This window comes from Medicago sativa, chromosome 3, assembly GCF_051527215.1.
Source record: "Medicago sativa cultivar Bolivia chromosome 3, Bolivia_mono, whole genome shotgun sequence".
Lineage (NCBI taxonomy): Eukaryota > Viridiplantae > Streptophyta > Magnoliopsida > Fabales > Fabaceae > Medicago > Medicago sativa.
The window spans coordinates 98958004-98972805 of record NC_140751.1 but is presented as its reverse complement, the minus strand read 5'-3'; the positions used below and the strand labels follow the sequence as shown (position 1 = coordinate 98972805).

The window sequence follows — 14802 nt, the reverse complement described above, 5'->3', positions numbered from 1 at the left end:
GTAATGACAAAAATCATGTGGGTTTAAGGATGGAGATATTCTTCAAATAAGATATTTTAAGGGATAAAATATTGCCTCTTTCCATGCCATTCGTTTGGGTGAAAAATGAATAAAATATGTAAAAGAAACGAGAACGCTAAAATGATTAATGTAAGCAGCAAAAGGATATAAAACATAATTTTGTTGTTTGTGCTTTGGAATTAAACAAGAAAACAAGTTACAGATAACTCAAAGATGTGAGCATTATAAAAAAGAAGAGAAGTAGAAGAAGACGCGTAATATACTGTTACAAATACAGACAGCAAAGCATCACATGTTTTTGATCAAATGTGTGAAAACTAATAAAATGTCAAAGTTGGAAGTTGCACTGAAAGACAAAGATGTGCTGTTTCGTTTGGTGGGCAATAGTTAACAGAAGTAGATAAATATACAATTATCACATAACTAGCACACAATTACGTTGGTATTTTTAACCACTGCATCATTGTTTCCTTCAATCATGCCAATTGCCAACCACCAGCTGCCATTCCACCATTTTACAATTAATAATAATTAGAGCATGTTTGAAACACTTTCCAAAAACTCTTTTTTAGTTTTTAAAAAACTTGAAAATTAAAAACTTGTTTGCTAAACTATTTTTAAAATTACAGTTTTTTAAAATTACAGTTTTGAAAACTGTTTTGAATTTTTTAGTTTTGGGGACTAAAACATGTAAAAGGATAACCATTGTGAAAAGAGGACTTGTATATTTCAAAAACTGATAACAAAAACTATTTCAAACACCCTTAGTCTTTGGTATTTCTCGGTGGTCTATGATATGATTATGAACGGTTCTCGACTTCTCGTGAGTTTAACTCTGTTGGTAGAGACACTACATAATATATATAAGTTTCAGAATTCAAATCTCAGTCACCACAAAAAAATATGATTATGAACAGAATATTTATTTATATACATTATGACTTTGTTGGTAAAAATAAAGGATAACCGATTTGTAACGAAGAAACGACTCATTTGTAATGAAGAAAATATATAAATAAAGAGCTCTTCTAAAAGTAATATACGATGATTTTTCTGAAGATTTGCGGAGCTTTTGCGATAGTATCACTCTTTGATTCCCATAGATCATAGTAAATCAGATTTTTATAATCTATTTTGCATAACAAATTAACAATAACAAAAACAATCATTGGACGTGCATTTATTATTTATTTTAGATGGTGTGACTACGTTTTTCATTTTTAAAAAATATAATGGTAAGACAAGGTTGTAAAAATTTAAAGGAGATGTAGATAATTCAATTCAAGGTGTGAATCAATGGCAGAGCCACATTGACATGACCGGTTGTCCATGAACCCACTAAACTTACTAGTAAATATTCACCAATAATTATCAAAATGTTTGCACCTCCTCACATTTTGAATGTTGTTATAAAAATGTTGTTAACATATGTTTTTTTTTGTTGTTGAAAGATTGTTCTTAACATATGTTAACGGTATCATATATTGAATTTAAATATACATTTGGCTTAAACTTTGTTCAATTAAAGTCGTATCAAGTTATAAACAGTATTTAACCGTGATTCTCTTTTCGATTCGACTCGTATATGCTATATTTTTTTAGGCATAATACGTCTTTTGTCGTTTAAGTTTGAGAAAAATAACGAGTTAGTCTTTTAAATATTTTAAGTTTTAAATTGATTCTTTAAGTTTTTTAATTGTCAAGTATGTCTTTTAAGTTGTTAGTTTAACGTAGATATTTAAACTTTTTTTAGTTTTAAGTTTAAAAAATAAGGACTAAAATTTCATTCTATTAAAAAAGATTAAATTGATTTAAAAGATAAAAAACGTCCTCATGATCTTAGCATTTGTACAATGTATAAAATATGTAAGGTTTGGATTCAAATCCGGCATGCAAAAAAAAAAAAATAAAGATAGATAAAATTAAAAGATCAACAAGAATTTTGAGTAGAAGATAAGAAAAATATATTCAATCCTTTAAAAATTACGTGATATCCAGTAGAGGAGCATATCGTTGTTGAGTTGAGCAGCTTCTCCCCCGTATGCCATTACCGGTGACAATTACAGGATGTTGCGAGTGGCGCTTAACCTTCACGCGTTCTCAACTCGCGGCGTTTTCTCCACGCACCTCAGTTCCTCCTCACTCTTCCTCCTTCACAGTGAGTGCTGTGCTACTACTCTCCCTCTCTCATCTTTGCATTTTCATTTTCGCAGTTATTTATAATTACACGATTATGATTTTCCAGAATGAATGAATGAATGAATCAGATTGATCCTATCTCTTCTCAGGGAATATGCATATTATTTCACCGTCGCTGCTGGATGCAAATGTAATAAGCTTTACCAATTACCATAACAACAACAACTGTCGAGTTCAAGTTAGAAGAAGAACCATATGGACTTCCACTCCTCTTTGTATGGGAAGACGTTCCTGCAAAATCGCCGGTCGAAAGGTACCATACCTCCCTCACTATCTTCCTTTTCCTGTTTTTTCTATAATGCATATCACCTGTTTGATCAAAATCCTCTGTTCTTACATCACACACTCCACCACGTGTACAGACAATTATATATAGATATATTTGAACGGTAGAGTTCAATTCAACAATTAGGTGCACCTGACAATATGTTCATGTGTTCGCACTCCTAAACGTGCACCACCGATTGACGATGATATTAAGGGGTTGGGATGAGGATGACTCCATTTATAAAGATAGAGACACATAGAGAAGGTTGGTGGGACACATGAGACCCACCAATATCCTCTGTGTCCATCTCTTTTAAAAACAAAGCTCTCTATTTATTGAGAAATGAAGATGATCTTGACCCATATTAGACCTTGTTTGACTTGTTTGGATAAACAGTTTAATTAAACGTTTATAATATAAGCATTTATCATATAATTGCTAATGTATAAGCTATTTCTATAACAAAATATTAAATAAAGTCAAATTGTTTTCATTTAAGTTATCTTGGAAAGCTTAAACCAAAATAAGCTGAAAACAATTGATAGACATTTCATAAGTTGTTTACTTAAGGTCTCCTAATCAGTCTCACAATTCAAAAATGCTTATGCTATTAGATAAGCTCAAATAAGTCATTTCTAACAGCCTTAAGTTGATTTGCATTTTGATTTTTTCATTTTTATGGTTCCTACTTCTATGAAGATGAAGACATTTCTTGAAGTCTTCTTCCAAGTTTTCTTATTTGCCACAACTGCAGGAAGCCAACAATGCAAAGAAGATGAAACTATACTCAAGGATTGGAAAGGAAGTCGTGTCTGCGTAAGTCCTTCTCCAAGTTTATGTTGCATTCGTTATATCACTGTTTTTTTTATTTTTTATTATTGATTCCATTCCCATGTTATTCATCAAAGCACAATTCCAATCCCTAGTAATCTTTAATTTTAGAGTGTTATTATTAATGTATCAACAGTGTAAAAAAAATTACATATATGTGCATATATTTTAGGAGATAATGTTGCAAGTTACAACACGACACCGCAATGATATAATTATATATGATTTTTTTTATAAGCCAATGATATATGGCTGAATGTTTGTGTAACATGTTTTTATGATGTCAATGCATAGTAATCACACTTATTCGCATTAAATGAAATAGATTATTCGGTCATCCTTTTATTTTATTTTATTTTATTTAGATTCCTCTTCCCCGTGTTTGTGGCTGGATTGATGCGCTTATTTTCCCTAATTTAAATCTGGTCTATTCTGTAATTCATATTGGTTCCGGCTTTAGGATTTTGTTAGTGTCTTGTTTCCCTTTTTGGATCGAGTAACCATCTTATGCACAACTTTCATGCTGCTAAAAACGACAGAGTAAAGAAAGGCGGTCCTAATGTAACATCAAATTCAGCCTTGGCTGCTGTACTAGAAAAAGTAAAGGAGCTTGATGTGCCAAAAGATATCGTTGAGCGCAACATCAAGAAAGCAACCGAGAAGGGGCAAGAGGATTACATTGAGAAAATTTATGAGGTTAGTATAACATAATTGTTTACACATTTGGATTATCTCTGTTTTCTTAAGAAATGATACTGTCGTCGTGTTTTAAGATCGGAAAACATAAATTTTCTCATGTAGTAGTTACACAAAATTAAGAGGAGTCCACTAATTTTTTTTTTTTTTTTTTTTTTGAAGAAGCCAAACTAGCCCACTGAAATTGACACCGGAGATAATCAAACAGACCTTAGAGTCCACTAATTATAAACAACAGCAGTTTGTTTTCGTCTCTTGCGAGGTGACAATGTCATGTTTTTTAGTTGAAGTCCTATAAAAAAGAAATCAAATCTGTCACTGACAAATGGAGATTGCACATGATGTTTCGTTGCCTTTGCCATAATAAATTCTGGTGCCTTGAACATCTCAGATATCTGTTTGTTTAGAAGTAACACTGTTGCTTTTCTCCAATGGATGACTGGGTTACAATTCCATGTTCACTTTTTAAATTTAAAAAGATAATAGAAGAAATCTGCTTTGTCTTTTATTTTCTTTTTTACTTAGCAACTAAAATGTAATTTTTTACCTTCAAACCTTCCTTAGCATAATAGTTATTATTCTAAGATTAATAATTTCAGTATTCATTATTTCAAAAATACAATTCCCTAGCAATTGGTTCATGCCAGTTATCCAAACACAAATTATGTTTGACAGTTTGAGATGTTCAACAGTTATCTTTGTTTGCTGTTATTATTTGTTTTGTTCTTAAGTATAATTTTTAAACAGAAATAATGTAAACAAGTTTGGGTGCAGGTCAATTAGCTTTGTTTGGTAAATGTACTAGGTTGCAAGATAGGGTATGGGACTGGCCCAGCCACCCCAGAAGGGGTCGGTTTTTTGTTTGGGCATTGCCTTGGGTTCTGCAGTATCCTATCTTTTGAAATATTGATTCTGGAATATTAATTAGTTTAGCTCATAACATTCTGCCTTTACCCTCAGGTTTATGGCTATGGAGGAGTTAGTATGGTAGTTGAGGTATCAACTGATAAGATAACTCGTTCTGTGGCAAAGATTAGAGAAGTGATAAAGGACTATGGAGGAAAGATGGCAGATTCTGGGTCTGTGTTATTTAAGTTTAGACGTGCTCGGGTAGTAAGTATTAAAGTCACTAATGCTGACAAAGATCATCTGCTTGGCATTGCTTTAGACGCTGGCGCGGAGGATGTAATTGATCCTCCAACTTATGAAGATGATACTGAAGAGGATAGGTCAGAAAGGTAATGCTCTCATTTTTGTTATCATTGTGTTTCTCAGTAATAATCAAATTTCTGGTTTTCATAAGATTAAATTTTACGACCTCGTCATCATATCTCTAATGAAGCTCCCCCACCCACAATTCCTGTCTCTCTTGTCTGTCTATGGGGTAAGAATTCTTGGTGGAGGAAAACTTTAACCAGCTATGATGAATTTATTTATGCTTTTGACTCGTCAAAACTTAATTAACATGAAAAGTTACCCTCCCCCAATTACCTCAGTTTTTTCTCTTTATGGAAGAAAACATTTCTCAGTCTCAATGAGAGCACCACTTTGCATAATGTTGCTGACTTTGAGAAGTCTGTAGTACAATCTTAGATTTGTTTCATATGTGTAGTCGACAATCAATCAACATCAATGGAACACATTATCTACAACTAAGTGCCCCAATGCCAACCCAACTTTAGAATACATTCTTGATCTGAGTCTTGAGTAATGAACTTCGTGGATAGAGGCAAAATTTGTTTAGCTGCATTAAAGTGAAAACTTTTCTAGTAGATGTGGACTGTGGTCAATTCCCAACTGCCATCTGCAGGCATTTCACTTCATCTTATAGCTATAACGAGGGCTGGTTTGGCCTTTAGAGGAAATTCTTGTCTGTCATATTTAAATAATGTTTGTAAATTAACTGAAAGTGTCAACAATTTGAATACATACTTTGTTTTTCAAATTTTCTAGGATTTGGTTACCAAAACAACACTAGATATAGCTAAAATAGTACTACAATTTGACATTCAGATTTATGAATTTTACTTTCTTTGAGGAGTTAGTGCATGGTATAAGTGCATCAGATCTTACATTAGCTTCAAATTAATCTACCACCCAGATATGCTCTATAGACAGGGCAAACATTTCTCACGACCTCTGCATCATCTGTAGTGCGGTCAATTGATTTTCTGCTTACTGGGTAACTTTGATAGCTGTAATAACGGCTAAAATAAGTTATTTGCTTTTCTATTTGATTACTCCATCATAACATGGAGATTCAAATTTTTAGAAATAGACCTAAACCTAATAATTGATTTTAGTACTTTTTGCCAGGTATTATAAAATTGTTGGTTCTTCAGAGAACTATTCGTCTATACTATCGAAGTTGCGAGAGGAGGGCATAGAGTTTGAGCCTGATAATGGTTCTGAGCTTCTTCCAAATACTACAATTGAGGTTTGTTTTGGCTATTGCATGTACTATTTCATTTATTGGAGTTTCATTTTTCTTTTCTTGCTTCTCCTGTTGGTGTTATAGACCCTATGAAAGTTGGCAAGCAAACAATGGTGACAGTGTAAGTTTAATCTGTGATGTGGCAATATGCAATTTCATCATAAGATTGATAGATACTGATATCAAAAATGTATAGATTAATAGTAATATTACAATATAATCCCAAGAAATCCGAGAGTCTTGGTTCTCCCCCCTCCAAGAATTTGAGAGCTTGGTCTCTCCCTACCTATCCTTTATCCCAATCCCTGAATGCCCTTCTTTTCCTTCGCATCTTTATTTATAGAGCAGTGCTAAATGGTGCAAAGGTTTTTTTCGCACATAACATGCAAACAAGTACTTAACTGCAAACTCATTATTAATGTTACATTTTATAAATAAAAAAAAAATGTTTAAAATATAATAACCCCATTATGGGATTGCTAATAAAGATTCATTTTCCGATAACAGCCTCTTTGCACGGCAGTTTTTGGATAGTAGCTGCCAGACAGCCACCACATATAGCCTTTTTGCAACATGTTTGTTTCGTCGCCGCTGTCAAGCACCGTGTCTCCGCCGTTGATATCCGTCCTTGCAACAATCTTCCGTCTATAAATTGCGGCTATCCGTCACCGTGGTTACTAACACTACAACCACCACGCAAAGACGGCAAAATGCCACTGCTATGTTTATTTTCGTCTGACTCGACTTCGTAGCACTGTTTCGAATTGGTGGAGAGGCAAAATTTTCTCAGTGAATAGTGAGGCGGTGGCAACAACAACACAGTACAGCACCCATGATTTCATCGTGACTCAAGGATTAATTTGCTTAGTGGATAGTGAATGAGAGTATAATTAACGTTCCAACATTGCTTTATTACGTTTACATGCATAAACTACCCATTATTCTAATCCTGGGTCTACATTTTCAATTTCTAGGGATAGAGGGAGAGAAAATTTTGAGAGGGAAGCAAGAAGTGGGGAGGAATTTTTCCCCACAATCAGCCCACCTCCCATTTTTTCAGTCCCAACATCCAACTGAGAATGTACGATTTTTCAGTAAGTCCTTTCCGTTTGTCTTATCTCCGTCGGTCAAAATGGAGAAATGGTGAATCACATTGAATTTGAAATTATTGGTCAAAAGGTTACCGAAGTTTCATGTTCTGCGGAAATCTGATTTTAATTGGAAATAGTAAACTGTTTGGATGCCCTGAGAAGGACCACTTATTTATAACGCCATCAGTCCATATAATTGACTCTGCCTTTGAATTTTTTACAAATGTATAAACTACATGGTTAGTGGACCTAAACAATTAAGGGAAGTAGTTTTTCCTTCAAAAAAATTAAGGGAAGTAGTTTCAGTTCTATACTATTGTTTGGCCTCAAACCCACTTCATTATTCCTTTCAAGACCTTGGTCTATTTCTCATGAACATACTTCGAGGGAAGGAATTGAAAGTGCAGAATACCTAGCTAAGTGGTGTTATTCCTCAGTGTCGTGTTTGAAGATATGGGATCTTGTCCATCAACTCACATTTATCTCATATTGTCCTTGCTGATGTTATTGGCCTGACTATATGATTAATTGTAGTCCACCGCTTTGTTTTCCTTTCTTCTTGTGACAAAAATAAAATAAAAAATAAACCCACTTCATACTTGAAAGGACGAGACCTTTCATCTCATCAATTGGTTTAGCATGTCTTATGTAATTAATGATGATTATCATGGTATTTAATTTATTGTCTGCATTCTACTTTGGAAAGTAATTTTTTATTTAAAAAAGGGTTTATCGGTATAAAACTTGAGTCATTTGCTGGTGTTTTTTCAGGTAGATGACGAGGCTATGGACTTGAACAAGGAACTTATGAGCAAATTACTTGAGCTCGATGATGTTGATGCTGTTTATACAGACCAGAAATAGTCATTTTGATATCTTTAAGAAGCTGGTCAGCTGACAAATCTAGTTTATTCTGATACTTGGAATCCATATCACATTATTTATCTGGTCCATTTGCAAGATGCAAAGTCAGTTCAAAATATTATCAGGGATTCCTCCATCAAACAGTTATTTACCAGATATGCAGATCCGGCTCGTTTAGTGTCTAATCTGTTTTTTTTTTCCTTTGCCAGGGTAGCCAGAAGCATGTTTCCTGGGAAGGGAATTTCAGTTTGAATTTTTGATTCATAATCGAGGTTATTTAAGTCATTTGTTGTCTTTTTTTTTTTTAGAGGAAATCATATGTTGTCTTAATGATACTAGGAATTGAACGCTTCAATAAAAATAAAATTGGAAGAAAAAAAAAATCCAATAGTAACAAAACAAGTTAAAATTGTTTCCTTCTGGCTGGGTTTGTTGATTCCGGAGAGATTTCTTAGCAACTGTCTCCTTTGATTTCTGTCTATATTATCTTATGTAATTGGCCTTTAATAAGTAGATTACGTATGATATTGCTAGTCAAGACAACTCTTTCATGATTAATATTCATATATGCAAGTCAATACATATGACTTTCTATGCGTTTCAGTATATGCGAACAACCACTAGGGAATCCATATAATCGCTAATTTTACATGTATATCTGTGTATTTTACATGAATAATTTTAATATGCTGCGACGAATATGAAATTCGTATAAATGCTAATTTATCATATTCCGTTATGGATTGCTATCAGCTTGCACTTATAGATGTAGAATATATACTGTACAGATATGATGCTTGCAAAGTAGCTGCATTTTCTTCAAAAAAGTAGCTGCATTGTTTTCTCTGAGCAGATTTTCCAATACGATAATGACAACAGTCTTTAGTCACACTTTTACTGTTTTGGAACCCAGCATCCATGCAATCCATATGGAAGTCCATAAGGGAACTTAGCTCTGGCAATCTCTTCAAAAGTGGAACCATCTAAAACCAAAGCATATCCTTCTCCATTTTTCTCACTGATGATGGAGATTACCACACCTGTCATATGAGGGTAAAAAAAAGTTAGAACAAGGAGGGGCTAATTTTGCACAAACATGAATTAATTACTGACGAGTTCTAACCATCATCTTCCTCTGTTGCTCCTGGTCGAGGCACAAAAAATGGTTCGGAGGGTACAACACCTTCTTCATACCAGTTCTTAGCCCTTTCTGATTGTAGATCGATCTACATATACATGTTAAAGCACGTTCAACTAAATGTATGTTGGTGGGTTATATTCGACAGAAATGATAAGAATTGACATACAAAGACCTTGGTAAGGGTGTTGGGGAAGTTACAAGGGCGCTGTGCTCCACAAGCATAGGCATATCTGTACTTCAACCCTAGATAATTAGGGTTTATGCTGCACATGTCCATGCCTTTCCCATGTTCATTTGGGTCTAATGCTGCTTCTAATGTTCCATATGGACTTCCATCCAGTGGTATTCTAAACCGACCAACCCTATTATTTCAATAAACAATGATTTTAGATTAATTTCATTTAATATACGTATTCAATTATGACCTTACAGGAAGGGCCAATGTAAAATAATTAAGATGTCAAAATACCTACCTAGCATCTGGTAGAACATCTTTGCCATTAAATGAGCGAAGGTTCTGTAATCTAAGCTTGTCAAGAATGTCAGTGTTTGAATTGTGCTCACAGCAATCCGCAATAACAGCAGTCACCCTCCCATCTTCATCTTCCTCTTCATATGCATTTATGAAATGGAAAGTAACGAACAAAGGCACTTCCACACTTGCCACCTTCAAAATCACATACCAAAATTAAAAACAAAATTAATCAGTGAAACACAAATACAACACATCATATTATGTTAGAGATTTAAGTATATGCACTTACAATCTTTCCACTAGTCTTGCACATAACATGCATAAAAGCTTTGGACTCAGGATGCCACTGAAATTTGTACAATGGAGTTGGTTCAGCCCTGAGCAAATTCTGAGCACAATACCTCAATGGCATTTCAGGCACAATAACATAGTGTTCAGTAACGGGAAAGGAATGGACCCAACCGGGTGATGTACCGCCCCTACAATCGACCCGTCCAATAACCTTCCTCTCATTAGAGCCAGTTTCCATCCTCGCCACGAAGTACCCTGGTTTTATAAGGTCGGGGATTAACGTTAAAAACTCGCTATCCGTGACAATGGGATGTGCAGAGTGAATAAGACCTCCCAAAGAATCACTGTACTCAAATTTTCCAATTGTCTCCAATGTGTCGGGGTCTATCACTATGGACCCTTTTTGTGTCTCCGTCAGACAAACCACCCTCCCATCGCCGAGCTTCACCACGCCTGTGTTGGCATTGTCGGTAAGTGAGGAACCAGAGAAAAGGCTTGCTAGCTCCCCTACGTAGGCTAAGAAATTTTCAGCCTTAGGGACTTCAGAAAACTCACGATAACATATCTTCAAATTTTTCTTTGCTGCTTGATAAGCCTGAGATTCAACTTGCCGATGGCCGGCTACTAACCGCCCGTCCTCGAAGTGAAGGCCGACCAAGGTGGCGTACCCGTCAAAGAGATGCCTGAAGTTGTAGTCCCCTATGTTCCACATACCTGGGCCATTCCTTATGTACGTTCCTTTCTGCATGTAAAATTATCAACTCTTCCTTAGGTTTGCATTTATCAATTTTTCCAATAATAACCTTTTTATGTCACAAGTTAATAATAATTATTTCTCCTCAAGAAAAGGAAGTTATTAGTTATTTATGCATATGTGTACCATGTAAGTTCTTACTATAAATTATCTCATATATATGTATTACCAAATTCAAAAAAACTAGTGGGTATTTTATTCATATATAATTGATTTTTCTTGTATTACCAAATTCAAAAAAACTAGTGGGTATTTTTATTCATATATAATTGATTTTTCTTGCTGTACCGTTTATAGCTAACGACATGATGGCATTTGTGTATAATGTACCAAGAGTATTACTTTTTCCACCCTATGCATTTCCTCGCGCGCCCTATTTTTTTTCCAATTTTACCCCTGGTCCGGATTTCGTATTCCGGAATGAATTATTAGTATTTTTCAGATGATTCCGGATTTTAAAATCCGGAACAGTATTTTAGCAGAACTTTTGCAATTTTAAGCTCTACAATTCGTAAAATAAAATGCGAATAAAATAAAAAACAGAAATAAAAAGACACAAACATAAAAACAACTCATTTTATTAATATATGAACAATACATTACAATAATTTTCAAGCTCATTTTAAACTTATTACATAAGATCCTAAATCTATTTCTAATCTCCTAAGAGCCTAATTCTAATCTCCTAAGAGCCTAACCACTGGTATGTGATAGGACATAGCAGTAGTTTGCTATTGGAGGAAAACCGAAGGAGGAGGGAAGAGGAGGGCAGGAAGAAGAAACAAATGCCCTGAGGGAGGTGGGGGGTGCTCAGACTTACGCCCAGACAGGCGAAGCTAAGAACCACACCGACCCACATGACCCTCAGATGAACCGTCCTTCGTTGCAGCGCGGTTCCATCCTCATTGACCGTTCATACAAACCCTAAAAGTTTTCAACGAGACCCTTATCTATGAAAGGCCAACGATGGAAAATCATGGTTGTAGAAGGAAGAAGAGGAGGAGAGGGTGGGAGAGGATGGTGTGAGAAATGGTGGGGTTTGGAAGGCTATTTATAGGGAGGGGTGGGTCAAAAATGGTTGGGAGGCAATAAATTCAGTCAAAAAACGTGGTAAAACACGTTTTTTTGACTTGACCACTGACAAAAACGTGTGGTGCAGACCACTGGCCATGACACTGATGCATTCCGGAATATACAATCCGGAATACACCTTTGGTTTCCGAACTATACTTTCCGGATTAATGCGATAATGGTGAACGAGGGAAAAGTTGGCACTTCCTGTAGGGCTAAGGACATTCCGGAATGTAAAATCCGGAAATATTCAGCATTGGATTCTTTTGAAAGAGAGTCATTAATGTGGGTTTGGACGGTTACAACCACTAACACATTTTCATTGACTGTATTAATGACCTAGGACTTGTTTAAGGCTATAAATAGGTTTCCATCTTCAATAAATACCTCTATTCTTCACTTCACATCTTTTCTTCAATTTTCTTCAAATGTTTTTAGTTTTTTAGTGGTGTCATGGTCATTGTTGACCGTTCATATGAACCCTGCAATAGCATTTCAGCTTGTGTGGGGTTCATATAACGGTCAACAGAGACCCATGACATCAAAGAAAGACCCAAAAAAGCGCACAACATCTGGTCCGAATTTAATTTTCCCGAAATCACTAACAATATGGTCCAGATTATATAATCCAGACTAGGGGTATTTTTGAAAATATTACAGGGCGCGCGAAAAAGCAGTAGGGTGGAAAAAGTAAATATCATGTACGAATCAATGGATCCCCGTAGATCCCTTAAAAGTATAATTGATTATTTAACTTAATTGTAATTAAATTCTTGATTCCCGTAATATACCTGGTGGGTACCCATTTGCTGACACGTTACTGGACAAACCAATATTACGTGTAGGATCAGCAGCTTTTTTATATTTTTAATAATATATGGAAGCTATGTAGTTCTTGTAACAAGAATATTTCTGTTCCTTTCCGCTTAGTATGTTTTAAATTTTGTTGGTTCGATAAAAAAATCAAGTAGAACTCGACTATAATGGTGGTAACATTCACTTCAAGTAGAGGTTACAAGCTACAGCGATAGATATAATATAAAATTATCCATGTATCTTTATTTATTTATTTATTTATTTTTTGAAAGGAAATGTATAAAATCTAAACTTTTACAATAATTTATTCGTTATATGATACTATAAATCTTTAAATGGAGTAGTGGTTTAGAGTTCAATTATTACTGTCCTCTTTCTTTTAAGAAATGTTAGATTTCACAACAAACTAAACGATGTTCTTTTTCTTTTTAACGTATAGTTTTCATGTTGAAATTAATAATGTATTTTTTCGGCAATAAAAATATAAAATTGGCATTATTTGATAAAAACTATGAGTGTTAGGGAAAGAAAGAAAAAAATAACCCACTCACCAGCCAGAGTGGAATATGTCCTTGAACAAGCAGTTCTCCTTCCCATTTCTCTTGAGAGATACTAGTCCATGCAACATGGTGTTGATGGTCGCCGGTGGTCTCTAAACTTTTCTCCGGTGGTGGAGGTGGAGCAATCACACGCGATGGACTCACAACATTTGTAACGGTCAAGTGATCTTGAGGATTTTGTTTGCCTTTATAGATGCCCTTGTTTCGAAATGAAAACTTGTTCCTACAAGTGTTATCAAGCATGTAACAAATAACCATATTTTGCTTTGAAATGGGGTTTCGTATTATAGATGGTGAGGCTGTGAAAGCCATGGAAATGAAGTTAAGACTGATTGGAGAAACAAGAGCCTAAATATGTTAAGAGGAAAATAGAAGTAGAATTTTCTTAGTGAGTAGAATGAGTATGAATGATGCACTTATATATAGGAAGGTCTTGGGCAGCGAACTAGGATTTCCTAAAGTCCCAAGTTGAGAGAGTTTAATGTACTAATCGATCCCACCCATCAATTTGAGATTGGACGATCTAAATCAAACAAACAATTTCATGCAATTAAATGATTTCGTCCGTTGATTTAGATCGAACGGCTGAAAATTGTAATTCCGTGACATCCTTTGAGCTATATATGTATGCTTTGCTTTGTGGGAATCTTGGATTGGTGGAAACCTTTTCCACTACGAGACACCGTTTGTTTTTTATGGGGGCCTTATACTTTCAAATCTTTAAATGATTGATTAATCTCAGCAAGCATCTCATTTTTTTTAAAAAAAATAAATAATCAAGAATCACGGAAAAACTAATATGGAGTATGTATATTTTTATTTTATTTTATGAAAGTATACTGTGATTGAACATAATAGAGTTTGTTAAATAAAAATCAACGGTCACCGTAAGTTTAACTCAGTTAGCAGAGAAAATGCATAATATATGCAAGGTCTGAGGCTCAAATCCCGATACTAAAAAAAAAATCAACAATTAACTATAGGCGCAAGAACTTAAACTTAGCTACTAAATTCGATAAATCTAATCAAAACTAATTATTATTTTTTCTTTCTAATCAAAACTAACGTGAATCAATTATTTATTTTACACTATATTGTAGCACTATTTTGAAGCTATGTTGTACTTCTGTATTTTTCTAATTATTATATATTAAATTTTTCATAGAAATTTATGTCTTAATTGATACCGTATACAAATCTATATTATTTTAAAAAAAAATTGATTTCTTTTAGTTTTATAAAATAAGTTTCATCTTTTTTTTTAAAATTTCAATTTGATTGAATCTAACC

At 34.4% G+C, this 14802-nt stretch overlaps 2 protein-coding genes across 9 annotated transcripts; one reads left to right on the top strand and one right to left on the bottom strand.

Annotated features, from left to right (window-relative positions):
• The first annotated feature begins 2028 nt into the window (after positions 1-2028).
• Positions 2029-9007, top strand: LOC146942740 (YebC-like protein). Of its 7 annotated transcripts, none has more exons than XM_085756808.1 (8): positions 2029-2179; positions 2310-2473; positions 3243-3304; positions 3859-4015; positions 4976-5244; positions 6332-6452; positions 8312-8429; positions 8614-9007. In XM_085756808.1, exons 1-7 carry the CDS (start codon positions 2089-2091, stop codon positions 8402-8404), a joined length of 957 nt encoding a protein of 318 aa, XP_085612934.1. In that variant the 5' UTR covers positions 2029-2088; the 3' UTR covers positions 8405-8429; positions 8614-9007. The 7 variants fall into 7 exon arrangements, 6 of the variants coding, with proteins under 6 accessions (XP_085612934.1, XP_085612932.1, XP_085612933.1 ...); XM_085756806.1 differs by having other exon boundaries at positions 4976-5253; XR_015032853.1 differs by having other exon boundaries at positions 4976-5253; positions 6319-6452; positions 8312-9007.
• Positions 8932-13902, bottom strand: CCD8 (carotenoid cleavage dioxygenase 8). Of its 2 annotated transcripts, none has more exons than XM_085756803.1 (6): positions 13504-13902; positions 10310-11053; positions 10019-10212; positions 9712-9907; positions 9528-9630; positions 8932-9444 (listed from the first exon to the last, which is right to left on the bottom strand). In XM_085756803.1, the coding sequence occupies exons 1-6, from the start codon at positions 13822-13824 to the stop codon at positions 9299-9301; spliced, it is 1704 nt and encodes a 567-aa protein (XP_085612929.1). In that variant the 5' UTR covers positions 13825-13902; the 3' UTR covers positions 8932-9298. The 2 variants fall into 2 exon arrangements, with proteins under 2 accessions (XP_085612929.1, XP_085612930.1); XM_085756804.1 differs by having other exon boundaries at positions 9718-9907.
• Between the last annotated feature and the right edge of the window lie 900 nt (positions 13903-14802).